The sequence below is a fragment of the Neomonachus schauinslandi genome, chromosome 3, assembly GCF_002201575.2.
Source record: "Neomonachus schauinslandi chromosome 3, ASM220157v2, whole genome shotgun sequence".
NCBI lineage: Eukaryota > Metazoa > Chordata > Mammalia > Carnivora > Phocidae > Neomonachus > Neomonachus schauinslandi.
The window spans coordinates 113,018,791-113,042,665 of NC_058405.1; the positions used below are offsets into that span (position 1 = coordinate 113,018,791).

The 23,875-nt window shown below is 34.7% G+C and overlaps 1 protein-coding gene across 3 annotated transcripts in view; it reads left to right on the top strand.

Annotated features, from left to right (window-relative positions):
* Positions 1-23,875, top strand: part of EPC2 (enhancer of polycomb homolog 2) — a 123,745-nt gene that overhangs the window by 84,027 nt on the left and 15,843 nt on the right. For all 3 annotated transcript variants that reach the window (XM_021702801.1, XM_044913641.1, XM_021702802.1), the window contains 6 exons: positions 2,970-3,115; positions 9,046-9,252; positions 15,891-16,039; positions 17,050-17,182; positions 19,326-19,517; positions 22,928-23,017. In XM_021702801.1, the coding sequence (XP_021558476.1) occupies positions 2,970-3,115; positions 9,046-9,252; positions 15,891-16,039; positions 17,050-17,182; positions 19,326-19,517; positions 22,928-23,017 (917 nt within the window). The remainder of the gene's footprint in view (positions 1-2,969; positions 3,116-9,045; positions 9,253-15,890; positions 16,040-17,049; positions 17,183-19,325; positions 19,518-22,927; positions 23,018-23,875) is intronic.

Sequence of the window (23,875 nt, forward strand, 5' to 3'; positions counted from 1 at the left end):
ATGCCTGTTTCCTTCCCCGAATTAGGGAAGTTCTCTGCTGTAATTTGCTCCAGTATACCTTCTGTCCCCTCTCTCTTTCTTCTTCTTCTGGGATCCCAATTATTCTAATACTGTTTCGTCTTATGGTATCACTTACCTCTCGAATTCTGCCCTCGTGGCCCAGTAGTTGTTTATCTCTCTTTTTCTCAGTTTCTTTATTCTCCATCATTTGATCTTCTCTGTCACTAATTCTTTCTTCTGCCTCATTTATCCTAGCAGTTAGAGCCTCCAGTTTTGATTGCACCTCATTAATAGCCTTTTTGATTTTGACTTGGTTAGATTTTAGTTCTTTTTTTTCTCCAGAAAGGGTTTCTCTAGTATCTTCCATGCTTTTTTCAAGCCCAGCTAGTATCTTTATAATCGTCATTCTGAACTCTAGTTCTGACATCTTACTAATGTCCATATTGATTAGGTCCCTGGCAGTCAGTACTGTCTCTTGTTCTTTTTGTTGAGGTGATATTTTCCATCTTGTCATTTTGTCCAGAGGAGAATAGATGAATGAGAGAACAAAATGCTAACAGGATAACAAGCCCAGAAAAATACTAAACAAATCAGAAGAGACCCGAAAACAAGGGAAAGAAAGAGAAAAGAAAAAAAGGATATGATCAGGCTGGTGAACAGATCAGTGCCACACACTAGATTTTGGGTGTATTTTGGTCTGTTCGAAGAAACTGCCTCCTAAAATTTTAAAGAAAGGAGAAACATATACAAAAATAGGGTAAATACAATGAAGGGATGGAATATGACTGTAAAAATGAAAATTATAAAAGATTTCATAAAATGAATTGATAAGTTGGTTGAAAAAAAGAGAAATTTAAAAAAAGGGGGGGAGAATGTGATCAGGCAGGAGACTAGAACAAAGCCATACACTAGAGATTTAGGGTATATTTTGGTCTGTTAGAAGAAACTGCATCCCAAAATTTTAAAGAGAAAACAACTTAATGTATATATACACCAAAAATAAGGTTAACTACAATGAATGGATAGAATATGACTCTAAAAATGGAAAAGAAAAAAGATTTTTAAAAAAGGGACTGATAAGATGTTGGTTGAAAAAGTGAAAAAGAAAAAGTAAAAAAAAAAAAGAGGAAAATAAAATTAAAAAATTAACTTTTAAAGACTAAAGAATCATGGGGAAAAAAGCCATGAATTCTATGTGCTGTATTCCCCTAGTGCTGGAGTTCTGCCATTCTCATTGATCGGTAAACTTGGTCTTGGCTGGCTGTTCTTGCTGATCTTCTGGGGGCAGGGCCTGTCGCAGTGATTCTCAAATGTCTTTGCCCAAGGCAGAATTGCCCCTCCCCTGCCAGGGGCTGGGCTAGGTAATCTGCTGGGGTTTGCTTTTCGGCGCTTTTGTTCCCTGCAAGCTCTCCGTCCAGCTTTGGAGGATGAGATTTAAAATGGCGGCCTCCCAGTCTCTGCCCCAGAGGAGCTGAGAACCCGGGGCCCCACTCCTCAATGAGCCCCCAGAGAAAAGCAGTCATTCAGTCCCGTCTCCCCGGTCTCTGGCTGCAGTCCTTGCTCACCCGGCCTGTGACCTTTCTATCTCTGGCACACGACCCCGTGTGGAGTCTCCAAACCCAGCAGATGCCTGCGGTACGCTCCCGTGCCACTCCTCCCAGGGGAGGAAGGGGAGTCTCCCCGGATCTGCCGCTTGTTGGGTCCCTGCTGGAGGAGCAGTGGCCCGACTGTGCCACAGATCACGGTTTATGGCAACCCCAAGCTGAGAGCCCACTCTTTGGCTCTGTGTCTCCAGCTGGCTTCCCTGCTCCGATACCTGGGATCTCTGCCGCACTCAGGCACCCCCAGTCTTTCTGTGACCCTGACGGTCCTGAGACCACACTGTCCCAGTGAGTGTTCCACCCCCTGCTTAGCCACTGGAGTGACGTCCCTCAGTGGAGCAGAGTTCTGAAAGTTCTGATTTTGTGCCCCGCTGCTCTATCACTTGCCGGTAGCCGTCTGACAGAGGCTCCCTCCCCCTGCGGTCTGTCTTCCCGAATATTGCCTTGGATTCACTTCTGACCATGTCCTAACTTCCAGAAAGTAGTCACTTTTCTGTTCAGGGAATTGCTGCTATTCTTTTCTTCGATCTCCTGTTGATATTGTAGGTGTTCAGAATGGTTTGATAGCTACCTAGCTGAATTCCTGGGACCAGACAAAATTTAGGTCTCCTACTCCTCTGCCATCTTGCTCCTCCTCCCCTACATACTGTTTTCCACAGTGGCTGCACCAGTTTGCATTCCCACCAACAGTGCAAGATGGTTCCTTTTTTCCCACATCCTCGCCAACACTTATTGTTTCTTGAGTTTTTTATTTTAGCTATTCTGACAAGTGTAAAGTGATATCTTTGTAGTTTTGATTTGCATTTGCCTGGTGATGAGTGATGTTGAGCATCTTTTCATGTGTCTGTTCGCTGTCTGTATGCCTTTCGAGAAATATCTGTTCGTGTCTTCTGCCTGTTTTTTAGTTGGATTATTTGGTTTTTTAGTGTTGAGTTGGCTAAGTTCTTCATATATTTTTGGATACTAACTCTTTATCAAATATGTCATTTGCAAATATTTTTTCCTGTTTAGTAGTTGTTGTGATCCTTTATTTTTAAAATAAATTAATCTTAGTTATTGTTTTTCTTGTTCTGTCATACTTTAAGTCATATATGAATTAAGATTTTATTTTTTCTTCCACTGTGTTTTTAGTCTCTGAAACCAATTTAATTTGTTTTTTATTTTTTGTTGTTGTTTTTTACAATAGTTGCCACAAAGTGTATGTTACATTAGTTTCAGGTGTACTCTGGAACCAGTTTTTAGATGTCAGTTCATGAGTTCCTCCCTGGTCAATGCATTGTGATTCAGAAGTATTCTGTGGTCAGATATAAACACTATATAACTCCATAATTTCTCCTCAGTTTGAAGAATTTTTCTTTTCTTTTCTAGCCTTTAATCTAGACAACGAACAACCAGATTATGATATGGATTCAGAAGATGAAACCTTATTAAATAGACTTAACAGAAAGATGGAAATTAAGCCTTTGCAATTTGAAATTATGATTGACAGACTTGAAAAAGCCAGTTCTAATCAGGTACTGTACCTTGTAAAAATGTCTCCTGTCTTACAATTAATCCAGTTAGCAACTTTATTTTGCATTTTCTTTAGATCTGAGTATATTGTATTATACTGCCTTTTGAATTTTCCTGACATCCTAGAATTTCTGTTTACAGTATTCCTTGAACTGACCACTTAAGCATAATTTCTTTGAATAGAAGTATATAGAGTACTATTCTGACCTTTCTTCTTGTTTGTATATAAAAATAATACTAGCTGCAATGCTATATAACATATTCTTGATCCTTTTCGTAGGCTGAATTTGCTTGGTTGTGTCTTTAAGGCAGATATCTCATACCATATTCTTCTTAGTTGCTCAAATTTATTAAGGTACCCATTATCATTTTAGATGTATTTTAGTTTTACTTATATATTTAAAATTTTAAGTGAAGAAAAAATTATTCACAAGGAAATAATTTTCTTTAGTGGGTCATTCTAAATATGGTATAGAGAACTGAAAGTGGTATGGTCTTTTTGGAAAGCAGTTAGGCAGCATATGTCAGGAACCTTAAAATGTTTTTGCTTTTGGTTTAGTAATCCTGCATCTAGGAATCATTCTCAAAAAAAAAGATAATTAGTGAAAATGTCAAAGATTTTTGAACAAGGATGTTCAGAATAACTTATAAGTTGTCTGTAGGGTGGAATATCACACAGCCATTAAAAACTATTTTGAATATCAATGGAAATTGCTCGTTATATAATGTTAGAGTTCAAAAAAATGGATACAGATTTGTTTAAGTACAAAACTCTGAGATTCATTTAAAGCATTTACATTTATATGTGTGCATTTAATGAAAGATGAAAGCCCCACAAAATACCAGTAATGGTTCTATTTAGGTGGTGATTTTTATGTTCTTTATTGTTTTTCTGTTTTCCAAATTTACTGTTATGAACATGTATAGATATTGTAATTGGATTTAAAAAATAAACTATTTTTAAAAATAATTTCTTGGTGTACCTGTGTGTGTATTAATATATTAATTGTTATTAATGTAAGAAGTTACAGAAATAAATGTTTTACAGTAGACTGTAAACACTTTTCACTAGTTTACCCATTACAAATTCATTATTTTCCTTTACCTCCCAACATAAGTCCTTGAAGCATTACCAGCTCTTCAGAACATTTTAAAAACTTCTCCATTTTGTGAAAGGACTTTGCTGCATGTTTAGCCTTTCTGCCAGTCTTTCCCCCCCCATTTGGATGGAAAGTAATATTTGATGTGCAATCAAAAGAAGTACGTTGAAAACTGAATTTTGTAAATTTCAGCTTAGTTGGTTTTTTGAGAGCTTGACTTTTTTTATTGGAAATTTGTTTTAATTATCAGGTTGAATATCAAAAATATTTTTATTAGCGCCCACAGTTTTCCTAAGATTTTGATCACTGGCATTAGGTGTGATTTCATTTTTCTTCTTAATATGCAGACTTTTCTAGTAATCCTAAGTTTAGTCTTTATTTGGTATTTCTACTATTTTCCATGATTGCTCAGAAATTACTGGTGGTGAAGTCTTCAGCTCTCTGTTATGTAATTTGCTTTATTTCATTTCTGTCAGTAATAGTTATTTAGTACTTAGGTGAGCAAGTTCTGCCCTTGGGGAGCTTATTATCTAAGTGGAGACAGGATAAGCAAAAAGCATATGTGAACAATATATTTAACGATCCATGTACAATCAGTAAAATATCTTATTTTACTTCTCTTTGCTCAGTGACAAGCTTTTAAACCCTAAAACTGAGTAAGCTCAGAGCATGATAGTACGTGCTTTCAGCAGTGTTGTAGACAAAGGTGGAGGTTCATCTTAGGGAAAGATATAATGGTCCTGTTATTAGGACTAAGGATTAAAGATACCAAAGGCTATTCTCATTCCAGGTGCCTGAATTGTGGATTCATGGATTTCTTTATTTTTCCTTTTTGGCAGCTGACATAGTAGCAGATCTCAAAGCAAGGAATCAAGTTTGTGGTTAAAGCAATATTTAAAAAAAAATTTTTTTAAAGCAATATTAGGTTGGTAGAGAAGACATAAAAGATAGACTGAGACAAAGCTTCTTCCCCCGTCATTCTGCAATGAAGTCATTATTGAAAATTCCTGTTGCCAAATACTGTGATAATTTTCAGTCCCCATTCATTTATTTTAATTGAGCTCTCCTTATTTCTTCAAACTCATCACCTTTGGTCTTTGGAATATACTTTATTCTTTTCTGATTTTTTAAGTTATTTTCTGTGATCATTCCTTCTAATTGTCTTTTACTGAGTCCTTTTCATTAATATCTACAAACATCAGAGTTTCTTGAAATTCTGTCCTTGGTATTCTTATCCTATATGTTTGGGGTTAATATCACCTTAGCAAGGACTTTTGTGAGCATAATAATACATATATCCTTACCCTTGACCTCCTTCTCAAGCTCCAGGACTCTTTTTTTCTCTTTTCGTGCTACCTGTTGGCATCTCCACCTAGATGGTCCACAGACCTCTCAAGTGTAACTTTTCTGACATACTCTCTTAACTACACATGATCCTTTATCATATTCCTTATCTCTCCAGTGACTCCCAAAATGATGTGTTTTTTATCCCTTTTCCATCAGTCCCTAAATTTCTGATTTCTTCCTCAATGCACCTGTATATTCCTTGCATGTTTCATCTTTAATTATCTCTCATTTCTTCAGTCTCTCTCTTTTTGCCCAAAAATGTGCCAAGGGTCCCTATTTCCAAGAGAACCCTTTCATTTCACCCCATCTTTCTCTATAAATTGCCACCCTTTGTTTCTCTCTCTTTTTTTTTTTTGGTCAGTCACATTTTAAAAAGATTAGACATATTTTTTAACTTTTACTCCTACTCCAATGCATTTCGGCATACTGATTGCACCCACGTCACCAATGGCCTTCTCATGGTCATCCATCCATTTCAGCCTGTATCCTACTAAATATCTCCATGGTATTGGATGCTGTTGACCTCCACGTTTCTCAAATCTTTTCTTCTTAATTCATTTCCTCTTCCTCTACATCATGTTGCTATTTCCTTCAGTATCTGTCCTCAGAATTTATACTTGTATCTTAAGCTACCAACACAAGCACTCCCAGATGGAGTATTTTGTGGTTCTGTCCTATATCTTAATGCACTAATACTGAGTTCTAAAGTTCTGATATTGTTGTCTTATTGTTTAAGTTGTATTTGTCATGCCTTGATTGCCATATTTTAAGTTTCTGTTGGTAGTAGTTTTATCTTGAAATTTTTTTTCCCAATTTACCCACAACCTATACAACACAGTGATAGGCTGATAGTAGTTATTAACTATTTATTGCTTAACTGACTATATTTTTAAAACGTTACTTTTTATATATAATTTATTCATTTGTGTATTATAAATGTATTTCTTGAAATTGCTGACCCATGAATCTGTATGTAAACAAACTAAGTGATCCTTGTCCTCGTGAAACTAGTGGCAATCTAGAAGAAAAGCCCAGCTAGTGGAGTCATTTTTATCTCATCTCCAAGCCCCCAAAGTAAGTAAATCAAACAACTCAGAGGTATCCTAGAAATAATAAATTTTATCACTGACCTTTTTGTCAAGTAAATACTGGCTTCCACTGCTTTCTAGTAGAGAAAGTGCTAAATGGCAGAACTTTTTTCTTACGGTAGAAAAGTAGTAGGATTCTGATTTTGTGGAATTTTAATCCTGTGTCCTAATAATTTGGGACTACTTTATCTGTAAATAGTTCTTGCCCACTCAAATAGATGCTGTCATTGTGATAATGATGCAGGTGATACTGCTAAGGATAATTTTAACAGAATGATTAAAACTCAGATTACCCAATAAAATAAAAATTTATAGCAACATAAAAACATCAGTCAACTGAGAAATATAGTTAACATTGGAAAGAAATGTCAGGATGTTTAATTATAAACAGTGTATTGAATTCTTACTACCTGACATATAAAGAGGGTACTTATCAACCAGGCAGAAGGACCTTTGTAAAAGGAGCAAGAAGTGCCAGAGAAGGAAATCTGAGGCTGTGTTAATCCCCTTACATCTCCTGCAGGAGGATAGGAAGCGGTGTTATCCTGATAGTATTACATAAGAAGCTCACTACTGCTCTGTGCCTTCATAGGAAGAAACCTATCCTCCTCCCCACTCTAAAGTTAGAATATGTTCTTGATATAATTAGTGAAGGTTCCAAAATTTTATCAGAAGCAGAATGACCAAAGAGCTGAAGATGTGTAGCATATCACAGCATTGTTTCCCTTGGTCCCCGGAGCACATGAAAGCTGCCAGTGATGTTATGATGCTGTAAGCATGAGGTCGAATTTTATTAGATCCAGAAAGCTTGGTTCTTATTCTGCCACTGGCATTGTAGACTCTGGACTATTCCAGAGACCTTCAGCTAACAAAGATGCCCATCTAAAGTTGATGTTTGGAAATACTGGTTCTTTTGGTTAGGTCTCTTGTTCCAGGCTCTGGCTCTCCACTTTAGAGACCAAGTTACTCAGCCTTTCAGATGCATTTAAGATGACTTCACTGAGACATTGAATAAGCCAAACTATGGTCACATACAATTTTATTGCATTAAATGTAATCATTACATGGACTAGAATACTTGAGTTGTCATTGTCAGTGTATTCTCTTCCTGCAGCCAGTCTTGGCAGCCAGATAATACAAGAAACCAACTAATTAGCCCTGGTAATCACCATCATAGAACTGAAAGTCCAATGATCATTGCATTTATTCCGTGAAGTTATACCAGTATGAAAAATCAGATCTCAGAAATTTATTTGGTTAGTCATGCTATCTTCAGTTGACTTCATACAACCCTCAGATCAATTCCTATATTGATCTTGCAATTTCAGAGAGAAAATTTTCCCCATTTCCAGGTTTTAGGAAAACATTTCTTAGGAGGTATCTCAACTTGTTTTGAAACTGAATCTTCATCTCCAAAATGATAAAAGTAAAAAGATTGAGATGCACTTCATTGAGGTTTTCCAGCCTTAAAACTCCCATTATCTTTTTCTAGAGGTCACTGAAAATGGATATGGTTAACCCATAATCCATCCTGCTAAAGCTGATCAGTCTATTTGATCTTCACAAGCAGTAAGGAAACAGATGTGACCAAACAAATTTTTACAAACCTTAGTTTGAGATATGTCAACATTATATTGACTGCATTGATAAAGGAGAAGTAGATCCCTGAAATATCAGTGTGAGAGTTCCTAGAGGAACCATCCTAGGATCACTGTTCCAGACATAACTATGTCATTAGCAAAATGAGTGTTGAGAACAAGGATTCTCTAGTACTTAACCAGTTTGGACAGAGGAATTGCCTTCATATGTAATTAGTACAAGAAATTCAAAATTGCATAGTGTTGAAACTTCGGGAAACATGCTAAGTTTGTTCTTTTACAATCTTAAAAGAAACTTGTTATATTATTTGCAATATAGCAGAGAATATTCATCTTTCATTTTACAGGGCTATAGAAAAAAAACCTCTGTATCTTCTAGTTTTTGTTGAAAAACAAAAGCACAGAATCTATTAGACTGTTGAAAACTACTAGATCTTCAAATGTGTAGAATCACAGAATGTCAGAATTTTGATGGACCCTAGATATCTTCTAGTCCAAGACTTAACTGAGGCATAAATCTGTTGCAGTCTTTCCAACTGTTGTTCATTTAGGCTTCTTAAATATTTTAAATTGTGGTACTTACTCGACCTCTCAGAGCAAAATATAAATTTTTAGATAAATCTCCTTATCAGTAAATTCTTTGTAAAATTTCAAAATTGAATTGCGTTTTCTGCCATCATGATGTCTGATCATAATTGTTAGACTAATTTAGACATTTTTTCTATAGGTATATACAGCTTAACTTTGATTTCTCTTTTTCAAACCTTATAGTTGATGACAATTTGTATTTTTCATTTAGCTTGTAACACTTCAGGAAGCAAAACTGCTGCTAAACGAAGATGATTACCTTATTAAAGCTGTGTATGACTACTGGGTAAGAAAACGTAAAAACTGCAGGGGGCCGTCCCTCATTCCTCAGATAAAACAAGAGAAAAGAGACGGCTCTACCAACAATGACCCTTATGTTGCCTTTCGGAGGAGAACAGAGAAAATGCAAACTCGAAAGGTAATGTGCAAATTAGATTTAATTGAGTGTTCCTTAATAATACTTAAGACCGATTTTTTTTTTCTGCTAATAAGTTCAGTAATTTTGAATACCTTGAACATACAGGGGAGCTAATAACATTGTTAAACCTAATGTTAGAAATCCTGCTCTTTAGTAGCTTCCATCGGTCAGCTTCTATTGGTATAATATCTAATACCCATGCCCTTTATAAGTCTACTGCTTATACTGTTTCAGACTTGCAATTGAAGTAGTAAAAGGAATTATGTATCTTTATGTATCTCAGAAATTTGAGTTCTTCAGTAAATTATATATACATTCTATACATATCCTCTTGTTTAGGAAGCTTAAGAGCTTATAGCTCCTTTGAAACCACATAATTCTTGCAAATAAAAATGGACTTTACTGCCTCTAGCTACTATGGGGTCATGGGAAGTAGGGAAAAGTTCATTTTCAAGCCTGTTCTGCCAATAGTCAAAAGTAACAGTGGAATGTTTTTCTTCTTTTCTGAGTTGTCCATTGTGTCAAATTTCAAATTGATGAACTTATCCCCATCTGCCTTTCTGAAGCAGTGTGAGCTGGAATTTTAAGTTAAGAGAAAAAGGGTCTCATGTGGAATGATATGGTATAGGGGAAGGTATTACTTCGGAGGGGGTATTCACTGTCTTCCATTTCTCATATTTAACAGTAAACACCATACATAGTAACACATTCTCTAACATGTAAAAAATTAGAACATATAAATGTAAAAGCCATGAGGAATTATGATTTGGAGGCAAAGCATTTTCTGTGGATTCCTGTTTCTCCTAACATAAAAGCTTGTTCTTGTCAGTTGTTAGTATAACAGCTGTGACGCATAACAGCTGCCAGGAGTGGTATATTTTAGGAGAAATTCTCCTGCTGGTTAACAACCATTTTCTGTAAGTCTTTCTTGGATTTCCCAAGTGTAGATGACATTCCCTAACCCAGGCTAAGTTTTCAATTTGGCTAAGGAAATCTAAGATACTTTATGAAGATTTAACGTCTTGCTTAGAAAAGACTAAAATGAGGTAAGTTTATAAATATAGGCTATTGATTCAGATATATTGCACAACGTAGACTTTTAGCAATGTCTTTTGAAGGAAGAATACCATTGGACTTCTTTTAGTGAGAGGGTAAGAAGTACTTAAAATTAGCAGTATTTATTGACATGTAAAAGAATATTCTAAATATTTAAATTGGTTTAATTCTTAAATAGGTTAAATCACTGTTTTCTACCCAGTTGTATATTGAGAATTACTAGAATGGATTCCTATGTTTACGTGATTCACCATTGTGCAATAACTAGTACCACTTTTTCCTGACACACCGATTTCTACCCTTTCTCTTATCTGTTACTTTCACCTTCCTCTGCAGAGTGGTACATTTTCTTTTCTAGTAGTCTTTTATTCCTCTCTGTTTTCAGTTGTGGGACCAAAGATCCCTTCATGCACACTAATACTGCTTAGAAATGTTTGTTTCAAAATGAGGAAGTTGGGAAAGCAGTCAACAGTAAATACCCCTAGGTATTCCAGAGGTGGGCAAGCATTGGGATATACAAAAATGAATACAGCTAACAAAGGTTCTCTACTGCCTTTTCTGTTTCCACAAAATTGAAAACACGTGTATAGCTAGATACAAAGGTGCTAAAATAAAGGACTTCTGAAATATTTGCTTGGCAGTCTAGAATTTAATTTTAATTCACTAATATTTAATTTGCAAGTGGTTAAGTACTTAAGGACATTCTTAAATGAGACCGTCTTAAGGCACCAGCATGTCTGAAAGCACTGATTGGGAAGTCTTGAATCAGCATGTGTGTTTAATATGTTTAACCCCATAGATACAATTGTTGACATCTATGCTTTCTCCCCTCCCTCTGTGTGGCCCAGAATAAACGAGACAGACAGGAGAGGAAACTGAGAGTAGTTGTTCTCAGTCTGGCTCCAGAAAACAATCTCCTGTGAATTATCCTTCGTTAAAAAAAAATCTATAGTTAATTCTAAAGTGCAGCAATTTGAAAAAGTAAAAAATAAAAAAAAATAAAGTGCAGCAGTTTGAGAACCACTTCCTAGAGATTTGGCAGTAGGTCAGAACTATAATATGTAACTGGGAATAAGAAAAGAGTTGGTCCAGAGCAGAGACCGTTGTGAGGAAGGAAGTGAGTGGATTTGAAAACAGGGATAGGGCCATCTTAAAAGCATGGAAAAAGTTTCAGTATGAACTCACTGTTTTTATAGAGAGAGAGTCAGAAATGGATATAGATCTATGCATGTATATGTATATACATATATTACAGGTGTATTTCTTCTGTTTGCTGAGAAGGTCTAGAAGCAATGATGCTCAGTAGCAGTGAGCATGCCTAGCATGTAGATCCTGATTTTTAAATACCATTTTCCATTAAAAGGAACCAGGGCTTCTTAGTAAAATGGTGTTTCCAGGTCTAGGGCTAGGAAAGTATAAAGATAAGCTTGGAACATTCTGCTATGCCAGAAAGTAAGACTGTTGATAAAGATTAAAGAATGTTGGACCCATGTCAGAAGGCCTGAAGAGCCAGCTTGAAGGGTGGCTCTACTAACCAGATGTGGGAAAATTTGAAGTGTCAAAATAAATAGAGTAATGAATAACCCATAGAGTATATAAGTAACCCATGAGTCCATACTAATATAAATGAATGGATGGATAGATGGATGAATGGATGCTTGGTAGATTAATTGATAAAAGAGAACACTTTTTGTTACAGTAGAATTTTAACTTCCAAGTCTCACTGGAATGAAGAAGTTTGAAAATCACCATGTTAGTAATAATAATAATAAACTATTGGGAGGAAATTTGATGAGAAACAAGGTAGTATCATTTAATTCCTGATACAAGAGAGGGATACAAAATCATTTCTGTGATAGTCCTATTAAGAATATATAACCTGAATTTAATTGTGGAAAAACATCAAAGAAACCCAAACTGAGGAACATCCTACAAAAATGAGTGGCCTCTGTTCTTTAAAAATGTCAAGATCATGGGGGGGGTGCCTGGATAGCACAGTCAGTTAAGCAGCTGATTCTTGGTTTCAGCTCAGGTCGTGATCTCAGGGTCGTGGGATGGAGTCCTGCGTCAGGCTCCGCGCTCAGTGTGGAGTCTGCTTAAGACTCCTCCCCCTCATATAAATAATCTTTTTAAAAAATGTCAAGATCATGATCACTGTAGAAAGACAAAGGAACTATTCCAAATCATAGGAAAATAAAGAGACATGATAACTAAAACAGTTGTAATCCTGAATCAGATCCTAGACCAGGAAAAAATCGGCTGAGTGAATTTAATAATAAGAATTGTCCCACTAATGTCCTTTATGGCAATGATTACATAAATATATAAAAATATATTTAACAATTATATTTGTTGCCATAAAGGACATTAGTGGGACAATTAGTGAAATATGAATAAAGTCAATGTTAATTTCCTGATTTCCATACTAGTACTGGTTATATAAGAGAGTACCACTGTTTCTAGAAAGCCCGTATTAAAGTGCTTAGGGATGAAGGGGCAGTATATATTCAACTAGTCTCATCTTTTTTTTTAAATACGACTGCTAATTTTACATATTTGTGTATGTTTTTATATACATTCACGTATATGTCTTAGTCCATTTAGGCTATTGTAACAAAAATACCAGAGACTGAGTGGTTTAAACAACAATTCTTTGTCACAGGTCTAGAGGCTAGGAGATCTAATATACAGGTACCAGCAGATTCAGTGTCTGGTGAGGGCTTACTTCTTGGTTCATAAGTCACCTTGCGGTGTCCTCACATGGTGGAAGGGGCAAGAAAGCTCTCTGGGATCTCTGGGATCTCTTTCATAAGAGTACAAATCTATTTGTGACGACTCCACCCTCATGACCTAATCACCTCCCAAAGGCCCTTCCTCTAAATAACATCACATTGAAAGCTTGGAATTTCAACATGAATTTTCAGGGGACACAAACATTTAGTCCATGGTAGTATAGATTAAATAATATACATATATACGTAGAGATAAAGTAAACGTAAAATAACATTTGGGCAATCTAGATGAAGATATATACGAATTTATACTGTTTTTGTAACTGTGTAAATCTGAAATTATTTCAAAATAAAAGGTAAAAAAAAGAGTAGAAAAGACAGGACTAGAGAAAGGAAAAGTTAGAAAAGGTACTTATTTGGGCCTAAAGAGAGCAAGAAACGACTGGTTAAGACAGGGCAGAAGCATACAGGCCACAAGGAACACTTAGTGAAGAGGGGGGTAATCTTAAAAGGTTCTGGTGCACTTTTAAATATTGTTCAGCTGGCATGTAGCCTTGTAGTATTACTCATCTTTGTGTGTCTCATTCTTACTAGACTTCAAGCCTTTTGAGGGTAGGGGACCTGTGCAGTACTCTGTACAGGGGGACACTTTAATATTTGCTCTTGGTAATGTTAATTTTTTTTCAGTTAGAAGGTATTATTGCTGCCTGCTTGCCAAAAATTTTTGCTCAAAACCATACTTTAGATTTTGCCTTTTGTCACGTAGTACTGGAAGGGGGGAGAAGATTAATTTCCTTTTGATAAGGTAAAAGACTGACTTAATAACATAGCATTTTAAAATGTAAATATGCAGTACCTTAATAGGACTTAGTTTAGGTTATGTTTTATAGGTGATGATTAATTTTCAAATACAAGAAACTACACATAAAAGAGAGTAAAACTTTGAATCTTTCTCAAGTTTTATTTTCTCCTTTATAGTCCTCCAGTATGAAACCTGGCTTCAGGTTCCTTCTAATGTGATATTGCATTCTTTATTTTGACAATAAAAGAGAGGGACGATACAAAAGATTTGGTTAATATTTACAAGTAATTTTTCACGTCAGATCAATTAGGATATGCTCATAAATCCTTATTTCTTAAACTGTTCAAATGGTCAAAGCAGGTATTTATAAATTCTTTCTTCCAGAGTATATTCCATATCTGTTTTGCTGTCGGCAAGCACACCAAGTATTTGTGATCCTTGCTTGATGAGGTGACAACAGCTTTTATTCCTGCAGAGCTTGTGTCCTTAGTAGTTATCTCTTTAATATATTGGGTTTTTTTTTTCTTTTAAGGTTTTATTTAAATTCTAGTTAGTTAACATATAGTGTATTACTAGTTTCACGAGTAGAATTTAGTGATTCATCACTTACATGTAACACCCAGTGCTCATCACAACAAGCATCCTCCTTAATGCCCATCACCCATTTACCTCATCCCCCCACCCACCTCCCCTCCAGCAAACCTCAGTTTGTTCTGTATAGTTAAGAGTCTCTTATGGTTTGACTCCCTCTCTGTTATTATTTTATTTTCCCTTCCCTTCCCCTATGTTCATCTGTTTTGTTTCTTCAACAGATGAGTGAAACCATAGGGTATTTGCCTTTCTCTCACTGACTTATTTCCCTTAGCATAATACACTCTAGTTCCATCCATGTCATTGCAAATGGCAAGATTTAATTCTTTTTTATGGTCAAGTAATACTTCATTTTATAAAGTATATGTACATACACACACACATCATCTTCTTTATCCATTCATCCTTCTATGGACATTTGGGCTTTTTCCATATTTTGGCTATCGTGGATAGTGCTGCTTATAAACACTGAGGTATATATGCCCCTTCAAATCACTATTTTTGTATCCTTTGGGTAAATACCCTAGTAGTGTAATTGCTGGGTCATAATGTCATATTGCGTTATTAACTCAAGGATGGAAAGATTGCTTAAGTGCAGTCTGTCTGGATACATAGAATGAGAGGTGGTAATGGTCTGTTTTTAAACAAATAGTTCCATGCCTAAGATAAATATTCTGTGGTTATTTGATTAAACAAAATATATTAACAGTAACTTTCATATGCAAATAGATGCTGCTAATTACAACTGAGCTTGTCTAGTTACTAAGCAGGACTTTCACTCTGAGTTCTAATTAAATCTTATGCTTCAAAGTAGGAACTTCTTAACAATACTCTGAAATTCAGAGTTTTCACTTGTTTTCTACCCTGCAATGAGGTGCTAATTACCTTGAAACATAATAATTCCATTCCTTGAGATGCTTTATATCCCACTTTCAGTGTTACATCTTGAATTTCTGAAGTGAAGTTTTGCTTGTCATTGTATGTGTTTACATTGTGGTGTATTGACCCTTCCAGCCCACAATTACAGAGCTGGATGGATGGATGGAGACCCATTTTGGCTATTTTTAGGTAACCTTGATTTGACAGAACTGTTTTTCTCTGTCACTGGAAAATACCTTGCATCAATTTGAATGGACTACATTTTCTGGTATACTAGGTTTTGTTTCAGGCAGACTTTCAAGATTTTGTTTACATTGGAATGATCCCTTCTGTTATTCCATCTTTTCAATAATGGGCAACTTTTTTTTTTATTTGAGAGCTATTTCCTTTCACTTCTATTTTCAGAGTTAAATACATAGGTTCTCTTATGTAGTTGCTGTTTAAGATGATTTTCTACATTTAACATTTTTAACATTTTGCTTTTATGGAACATACTTGGGTCTCAAAAGATTTTGTTGAATGAAAATGGAAATGTGGATAATTAGATTAATTGTTTATTCTAAAATTATTTTCAATAGAATCGTAAGAATGATGAAGCCTCTTATGAAAAGATGTTGAAATTGAGACGAGAGTTTAGTAGAGCCATAACAATTTTGGAAATGATTAAGAGAAGAGAGAAAACAAAACGAGAATTATTGCACTTAACCTTAGAAGTTGTGGAAAAAAGGTAACATTGCTACTGTTATGTACTAATCACAGCTTTAGGCAAATGATGGGCAAAATATAACCAAATGGTATGTTTTGTTTTGTTTTTTTGCCTAGCTTTAAAACAACTGAAATAGATTCTCAAACAAAATCTACATTTTTTGAAGAATTCTTATGTTACTATTTTTTTTAAAAAATTAGATTATCAGTTTGGATTGCAAATTTGGGGAATATTTTTGTGTGTAATATGTATAGATCCTCTAATACACTTAATTTTTTTTTTTTTTTTCCAGAATCATTGGATTTTATTTAGAAAAGAACCTGGGGATCATTTTGACTGTTCTTTTTATTTAAGTTTCCGTTAAAATTTGAGGGAAATGAATATTTAAATGATTTTATTTTCTGACTAGGTAGAAAGCATTTTTTTGTTTCAGTGCATTTCAACAATGTGTTCTCTATGGTGCACCTGGGTGGCTCAGGCAGTTAAGCATCCAACTCTTAATTTCAGCTCAGGTCATAATCTCAGGGTCCTGGGGTCAAGCCCCCCTCAGCAGAGGACTCCATGCTCAATGGGAAGTCTGCTGGAGATTCTCTCTCTCCCTGTCCCTCTGTGCACCCCCTTCTGCGTGCACTCTGTCTCTAGAATGGATAAATAAATATTTTTTTAAAAATGTGTTCTCTAATGTAATAGTCATTTTCCTGTATAATTAAATAAACTATGCTAAGCCTAACAGAATTTTATGTGATTCCTAAGGTAAGCATTCTAAACATCATTTCCCAGTGTTTGAAAATATTAAATATATGAGAAATTTGTCTTCTGTGTCCCTTAGAGATTTTGGGTTTTTTTTTTTTTTTTTGGTTGGTTGGTTTTTACTAAATCCCAAATATGAACTTCTTTATTCCTGTAAATTTTTAAAGAATAATCTGATTAATTGTTGATTCTGTTTGATTAGTTGTATTCCAGTTCATTGCAATATTGTTTTTATTTTTTAAACTATAAAACATTTTCTTATATTTTATTACTTTTCCAAGATATCATTTGGGAGACTATGGTGGTGAAATCCTTAATGAAGTGAAAATCAATAGATCAGACAAAGAGTTATATGCCACTCCAGCAACTCTTCATAATGGAAATCATCACAAAGTCCAAGAATGTAAAACTAAGGTGAATATCCTCTGGGGAGAAACACATATGGTAATATTGATCAGACAATTACTAGTTTCATCAGTTATCTTAGTATAGTTTGGTTAAGGAAAAACGTAATTAATGTGTTGTTTTTACTATTTGCCAAGCACTTGGTAGGAATTTTTACATACATATTAACTCATTAATCCTTACAGCAGCCCTTTGACATAGATTTTACCCCTGTATGACTTCTAGATCATATAGCTGATAAGGGGCTGAATCAAGGTTTAGGTCTAGGTCTAACAACCAAAAACCATGTGCTTTTCACTATGCCATCTGCTTCCCTAAAGAATATGGGTAAATTAAAGTTTACTTGTTATCACTAGCCTTAGCACATCCTGTATTGTAGTGGCAGGCATCAAAATCTTAAGATTAAAGCTTTCTTCATTGGGACTATGGAAAGTTATTCTTATTTTCATCATTACTTCCAGAACCAGCATTTATCAATGCTCTCTACTTGGAGTGATTTGAAGAAGTCCTATAAGTTCCAGATCCTATTTTCTTCCTAATAGAAAGAGCTAGACTCCGTGATTATTTTAGTCTCTTAGACTTAAAGGAATTGTGTTTATTCAGTATTCATGTGGTACATTAATTATTCAATTGAGAAATAAAAATTAATAAAACTTTAAGGAGCTTAGTTTTAAATAAGAAATAGGTATTGACTGAGTATTTAGATAGTAGAGCTTTACTCTGTAGCAAGATTTAAAAAGCAACATAGGGTGTTTGTGGGAAATTCATCTTTTAAAAATGTACACAATTCTTATTTTTCATGGGTTTGCCCTTAAAGGTCAAAGAAGAATTTGGAGCAGGAAGACTCCTCCTTTTATTCAACTGATGTCAATTTAAACACCAAAGTTCTTTCTTATTCATCACAGGCATCTAGCCCACCTACCTGATTCTTTTTAAATCCCACTTGCCTCTATAGCCAAAAATTTACCAGTGCAATAAATGTAATTTTCTAAGTTATTTTTTAAAAGCCATTTCATATAAACCAGTGCTTTTTTCAAGTATATGATTGGTAGGCATAGAATATGAAGTCTCAACCTGAAATTACTGGTAGAATCAGCTTTTGTTATATATTCTTATTTTTGATCATCTGTAAGAATAAACATTCACCCTGTTTACTAGTTTTAGAGATATGGTTGCATCCATTGTTGCTCTACCCCATTATGCATAGTTTATTTACTTGGCCACACATCCCACCTTAAAATATAGGTAGTTCCTAAGAGGTAGGAGTTTTCTTTTTGATGTCATAGCTATATCCATTGTATGAAACCTAGCTATATCACTAAATACTTTGCCATTTAAGCAACATTTTCATTGTATGTACCATTTTTGACACTGCAGTAGTTTTAACAAAAATGTGGACTACATGGGAAAATACAGAACTTCCTAAATATATTTTCACTTTCATATTGCTTGTACTTTGGTGCTTAGAACAATCATTTTCAAACTTTTTAGGCAGTAAATCCCTACTTATTAAAAGGAATACTGTTATGTTAAAACAGAGCTTCTCAACTGAGTGGAGAGCAAGCGGGGCTGGAAACCCACCCCATCAGTCAGTCTCTTGCCAGGTGGCCTCTCAAGTGCTGTCATAGAGTTCTGAGTACTTGAGAACAGTTTGATTATTGTTCAGTTGAGGCAGTAATTATGCATCCTAAAAAAGTAAAAGTTTTTTTCTAGTTAATAAACTTACTTTTCTCAAAAAATTACCAGCTGTAGAAGTTTTTAAAAATTGGAACACTAATGAATTTATAATCTAATTCAAGTTATTTTAAAAATAAAGTTATCATTAATACAGTGGATTTAAATAAAATTGAATTTAAGTACTTCTAAATGCTGGATTGCATAATAATAGAGCAATTATTAAAAATCACTAACATCTTAAAGTATAAATAACAATATAAAAAGCAAATTAAGTACCATTATGATTTTAATCATAACTTACAAAAAGTGAAACATCTTTCAATTTATGATCACATAATTTTTGCATATTAAAAACAGTAAATAAAATCACCTCCTGGGTAAAAATGTATGTTTTTCAAAGAGCAGTATAGTTTTTCATGATTTCTAAAATGATTTTCATTTCTTCCTTTTGGGGGAAAAATCGTCATGTAAACAGCACCCTCATCATTTGTCTTTGAAAGAAGAGGCTTCTGATGTGGTTCGTCAAAAGAAGAAGTACCCAAAGAAGCCTAAAGCAGAGGCTTTGATAACATCTCAGCAACCCACTCCTGAGACATTGCCTGTGATCAATAAGAGTGATATTAAGCAATATGACTTTCACAGCTCAGATGAAGATGAATTTCCACAGGTGCTTATTTTAAAACTATTTTGAAGACATTTCCTTTTAGTCTTTTATATTGCTGTATTTTAAAACATAATTGACCTCTTAGTTTTGATTCTTACTCTCTTCACCTAATGTTATATAGCATATATACATTTTCCACATTATTTATGTAGCCACTGAAATGGTATTTACTTTCCATTATTTTCTATCAGTTGGGTAGAATTTATTCTCTGTGGAGCATTTAGGTGGTTTTCAGTTTTCCCTTTTATAAAAGTGAACATTATTATTCTTCCCCTCTGTATTTAAAGTAGACTATTAGAAATGGATTATCAATATTTTAAGATAGTTAATACATAATTGTAAGTATTCACCCGATAATAATTCCTTTTTTTTTTTTTTACTATATTCCACCAGCATTTATTTTATAACTTTAATGTAAATTTTGCTACTTTGGTGATAACCATTTAATTTTAAAGATTTAGAAGAACTGATTCAAGTTGTAAATTGTGAAGACAGTTCTTTGGTTTATATTGCAACAGTTATAGCAAAATGTTTGCAATTTTAAAATCTTAATTTTACTTTCACACGTGCTATTTTTAAAATAAGACCTTTGTATATTAAAGGATCAATTTTAAAAGATATATTTATAGTTTAGTAACTCGTCTAGCAATACCCTTTTTTTTTTCCTTTCTATATGGTATAGGCAACCTAAAGAGAATGCTATATAACAAATATGTATTATTATATTGTAACATTTTTGCTTCATTGCTTTAAAAGAAAAAAACTTTTTTAAACCAACATTACAGATATGTCTAGAAGCAAGACTGTCTATAAAACAGTTTATGGTTGTAACTGTTTAAAATCTAGAGTTTACATAAAAGCGTAAAATGTGTCCCCTTTGACTAGATTATGTTATTTTTTTACTCTTCTATCACTAATTTATAGATAATATTTTAGTATTTATCTGGGTTGTAACAAATGCACAAATGTTTAATTTATACACTCTTGAAAAGCACTTAATGAAATAATTCATTACGTTTTTGTCAAAGGATTATCCAGTTAGACTCAGTGCTTTGAAGAGCCATAGGACATGGCCATTTTGAAGGAATGAGGAAATAATGTCCTAACAAATAGGAGTTTTCCATATATAAAGAGTAGGGAGGGGCTCTAGGCAGAGGAAACAGCATATGAGGGAGAACTGCTAGCAGTTTGGCATTGCTGGAACATAAAATGCAAAGGGGAAGCGAGGTTGAACAGAATGATGCTTGGAGTAGTAGCCAGGTGGCAAATGGCTTCTACTATATTATATATACTGGTACATTATTAAGGAATTTTAAGTAAGAATATGACATGGTTTATTATATATCAATAATAGCCTTATGTTGATAGTACTCAGAATAGCTTACAAAGTTTTGCTTTACACCCCCAGCCCTTTAGGAATGACACATGGGATATTATGACCTGTAGAAACTTTTCCTTTCTTGCTGAAATCAGTCCATCACCTTAATGGTAGGGCACACTCACATGCTAATCATACATTCCTCATGCATTAAGGACCTTTGTTTCTGTTCTGAATTCTTGTGTTTATTCATATAGTCCCCAGCCCATAAACCCACATGAAAATTTCAAAATTTCGAATTGTATTTTGAAACTTTTAGGTTCCTCTGAGTCCTTTTACTAGGTCTTTAAAAACCCTCATTAATTTTTATAATGATATCCCCTTGTTGCTAAAAAATAAGTATTTACCTATATAGTTGGACGTCATTCAGTGAGGCAGCTATTTAGGATGTAGCTCTTACAAAATCAGGACTTTCTTGCTGAAAAGATCATTAAAATAATATGTTTCTTCTTTGTCCAGTAAACAAGGAACGAAGGAATAGGGACCCTTAAGAGAACAAACATTTTAACTTCAGACTTACCCAACTGATTTGCAGCAGAGCAGAATTAAAAACCCTGTCTTTTCTTGATCATGCTTCTGATTCTCCTAATATCAACTCTCTCTTCCTATGTCTCATACAATCCTGGAATCCACTCCTGGGGAATGGTGGTCAGGACAGAGGGGTGGTATACTTTATGCAAAGAATTTCTAAGACTTTGTAACACTTCCCTGTGTGTATTTTAGAAGAGGTAGATGATCTGCAAAGGAACCAAAGTATAAAATTCACATTTGGGATTTCCTTTCAAATTTCAGGTTTGGGGCTTGGTTCCCCGAGAAGAAGAATCAGCCCCAGCTTACTGTTTCTATGTCTCCCCCATAGGGTTGGTGGAGGTATATTGGAACCTCAAACAAATGCCTTTCTCCCCTGGATGACCCTGCTCAGTGGTAATTACCACAGTTTGGAAATAATGTGGAGAACACATTTTTCCTCTCAAAATAGGAAGAGAGGGATTTGTGAGGTTCAAAATTTGCAAGTAAATATGGTTGAGCCAGCGTTGTCAGAAAAAGAGATGTACTCCAAAGTGAAATTACGAGACTACTGAAACTTAAGTACCAAAACTTTTTTTTTTAAATTTTAACCATTATGGGTAGAAATTTATCTAAACCATATTATTTCTCTGCTGTATCAGAGTATATTTGTATATCATTTAATCCATTTTTTATGACATTTATAAAGTTTGCTCTAATGGATCAGTGTTGTCCCAGGGGTCCACTCACGTTATATAGGGATGTTTCATCTAAGATCACATGGTTCTAGGCAGAATACTTTTTAATTATGTAATAACAGCTTTTTGAAAGTCTTTATTTTTTCTTTTGCTGTCAGGTTGTGGGCTTATCACTTCTCTCTGCAGCCAGTCTGCAAGTCTTCTTTCCTCTTCTAATTTTCTGCTTCTGATCTGCTAAGTTTAAAAAGTGATTTTATTAAACTGTATGCCTGAAACTAATACTACACTGTATATTAACTAACTGGAATTTAAATAAAAACTTTTTTTAAAAAGTGATTTTTTAAAAATGCATAGGGAAAAAGGGAAAAATGTATGACCTATAATGACTTTTGGGGGAGCACTCTTCATATGCCTTTTTTACTTCTAGTTTTTGGCTTCATTACAGAGAAAGAAAGTTACTGCATAAAAATACATCTGTAGATGAAGCATAACTGTCAAAATAAAAGTGTTTATGGCCACATACATTATTTACAAAATATAAGTGGGATATATAAAAACTCTACTAATTCTTAGGTACTTACATGTTCAGAAGCAATTAGACAATACCTTGTTGACTCTCCTGCAAGAACTAATCCATCCCAAATAATCATGTTTAACTGTAGAAAATCTGTGCTAGTCTTTAACTCTTTGGGGGAATTTACTGCCTACTGTATGGAATATAGGAGTGATGTACTGTTTGTGATCAGATTCTGATTTTAGACCATTACAAAGATTGATCTCTTGGCTTTTGGTAACTCCTAAATGGAATGTCTCATGCCTCTTTTTTCTAGGTACCATCCCCAGTATCAGAACCTGAAGAAGAAAATGATCCTGATGGTCCCTGTGCTTTCAGGAGGCGAGCAGGATGCCAGTATTACGCTGTAAGAACTTGGTTTTTGTAGTGTTTTTGTAAACTGAAATTAATAGATATTTCTTGTCAAGGTAGCTTAGTCTTAATCTAAAAATGGGAAGTCCACTGGCATTTTTTAGTTACTGTCCCCTATGCACACACCAGTAAAAGATGCTCAAAGGTACTGAGTCCTTTCAGAGGTTATTAAAAAATATCAGAATCCTTTACTTGGAAATTGATAATTTAAAATTCTAAATTTTAGAAATTTAGTTGTACTTTGGGCTTTAACTGTAGCCTCGTTTAGCAGTTATGAAAATTACTGTCACTGCTAGAGTTAGGTAAGCCCAGAATCTCTAATTGAAAATTTTTTTTTAAAGATTTATTTATTTATTTGAGAGAGAGGGTGTGCACACACGGGCAGTGGGGGAGGGGCAGAGGAAGAGAGAATCCTGAAGCAGACTCCCCACTCAGCACGGAGCCCGGCGAGGGCCTCGATCCCATGACCCTGAGATCATGATCTGAGCCAAAATCAAGATTTAGCCGCTTAACCAACTGAGCCACCCAGGTGCCCAAAAATTTTGATTGTTGCTGCTTATTAAAATTTAGGGAAGTCCATCTTGTGCATACATACCAAGTAAGGATCAAACATAGACTTTCTTCATGGTGATATGTTATATAATAATAATACTCAAACTTTCTGACACACTTAGAAATTGCTTTGTGCTATTAAGTCAAGTTTTGGTGCAGCATTATATCAGGAGTGACCCTCACTCCCAAATGCTCAGGTTTCAGATAAGGTATAGCTATAGAGTTGTGAGGATAGCTTTCAGATATAACTTGCAGAGACCATTTGTCTTGCTGCATTATGGTAAACATCTACACTTCCAAC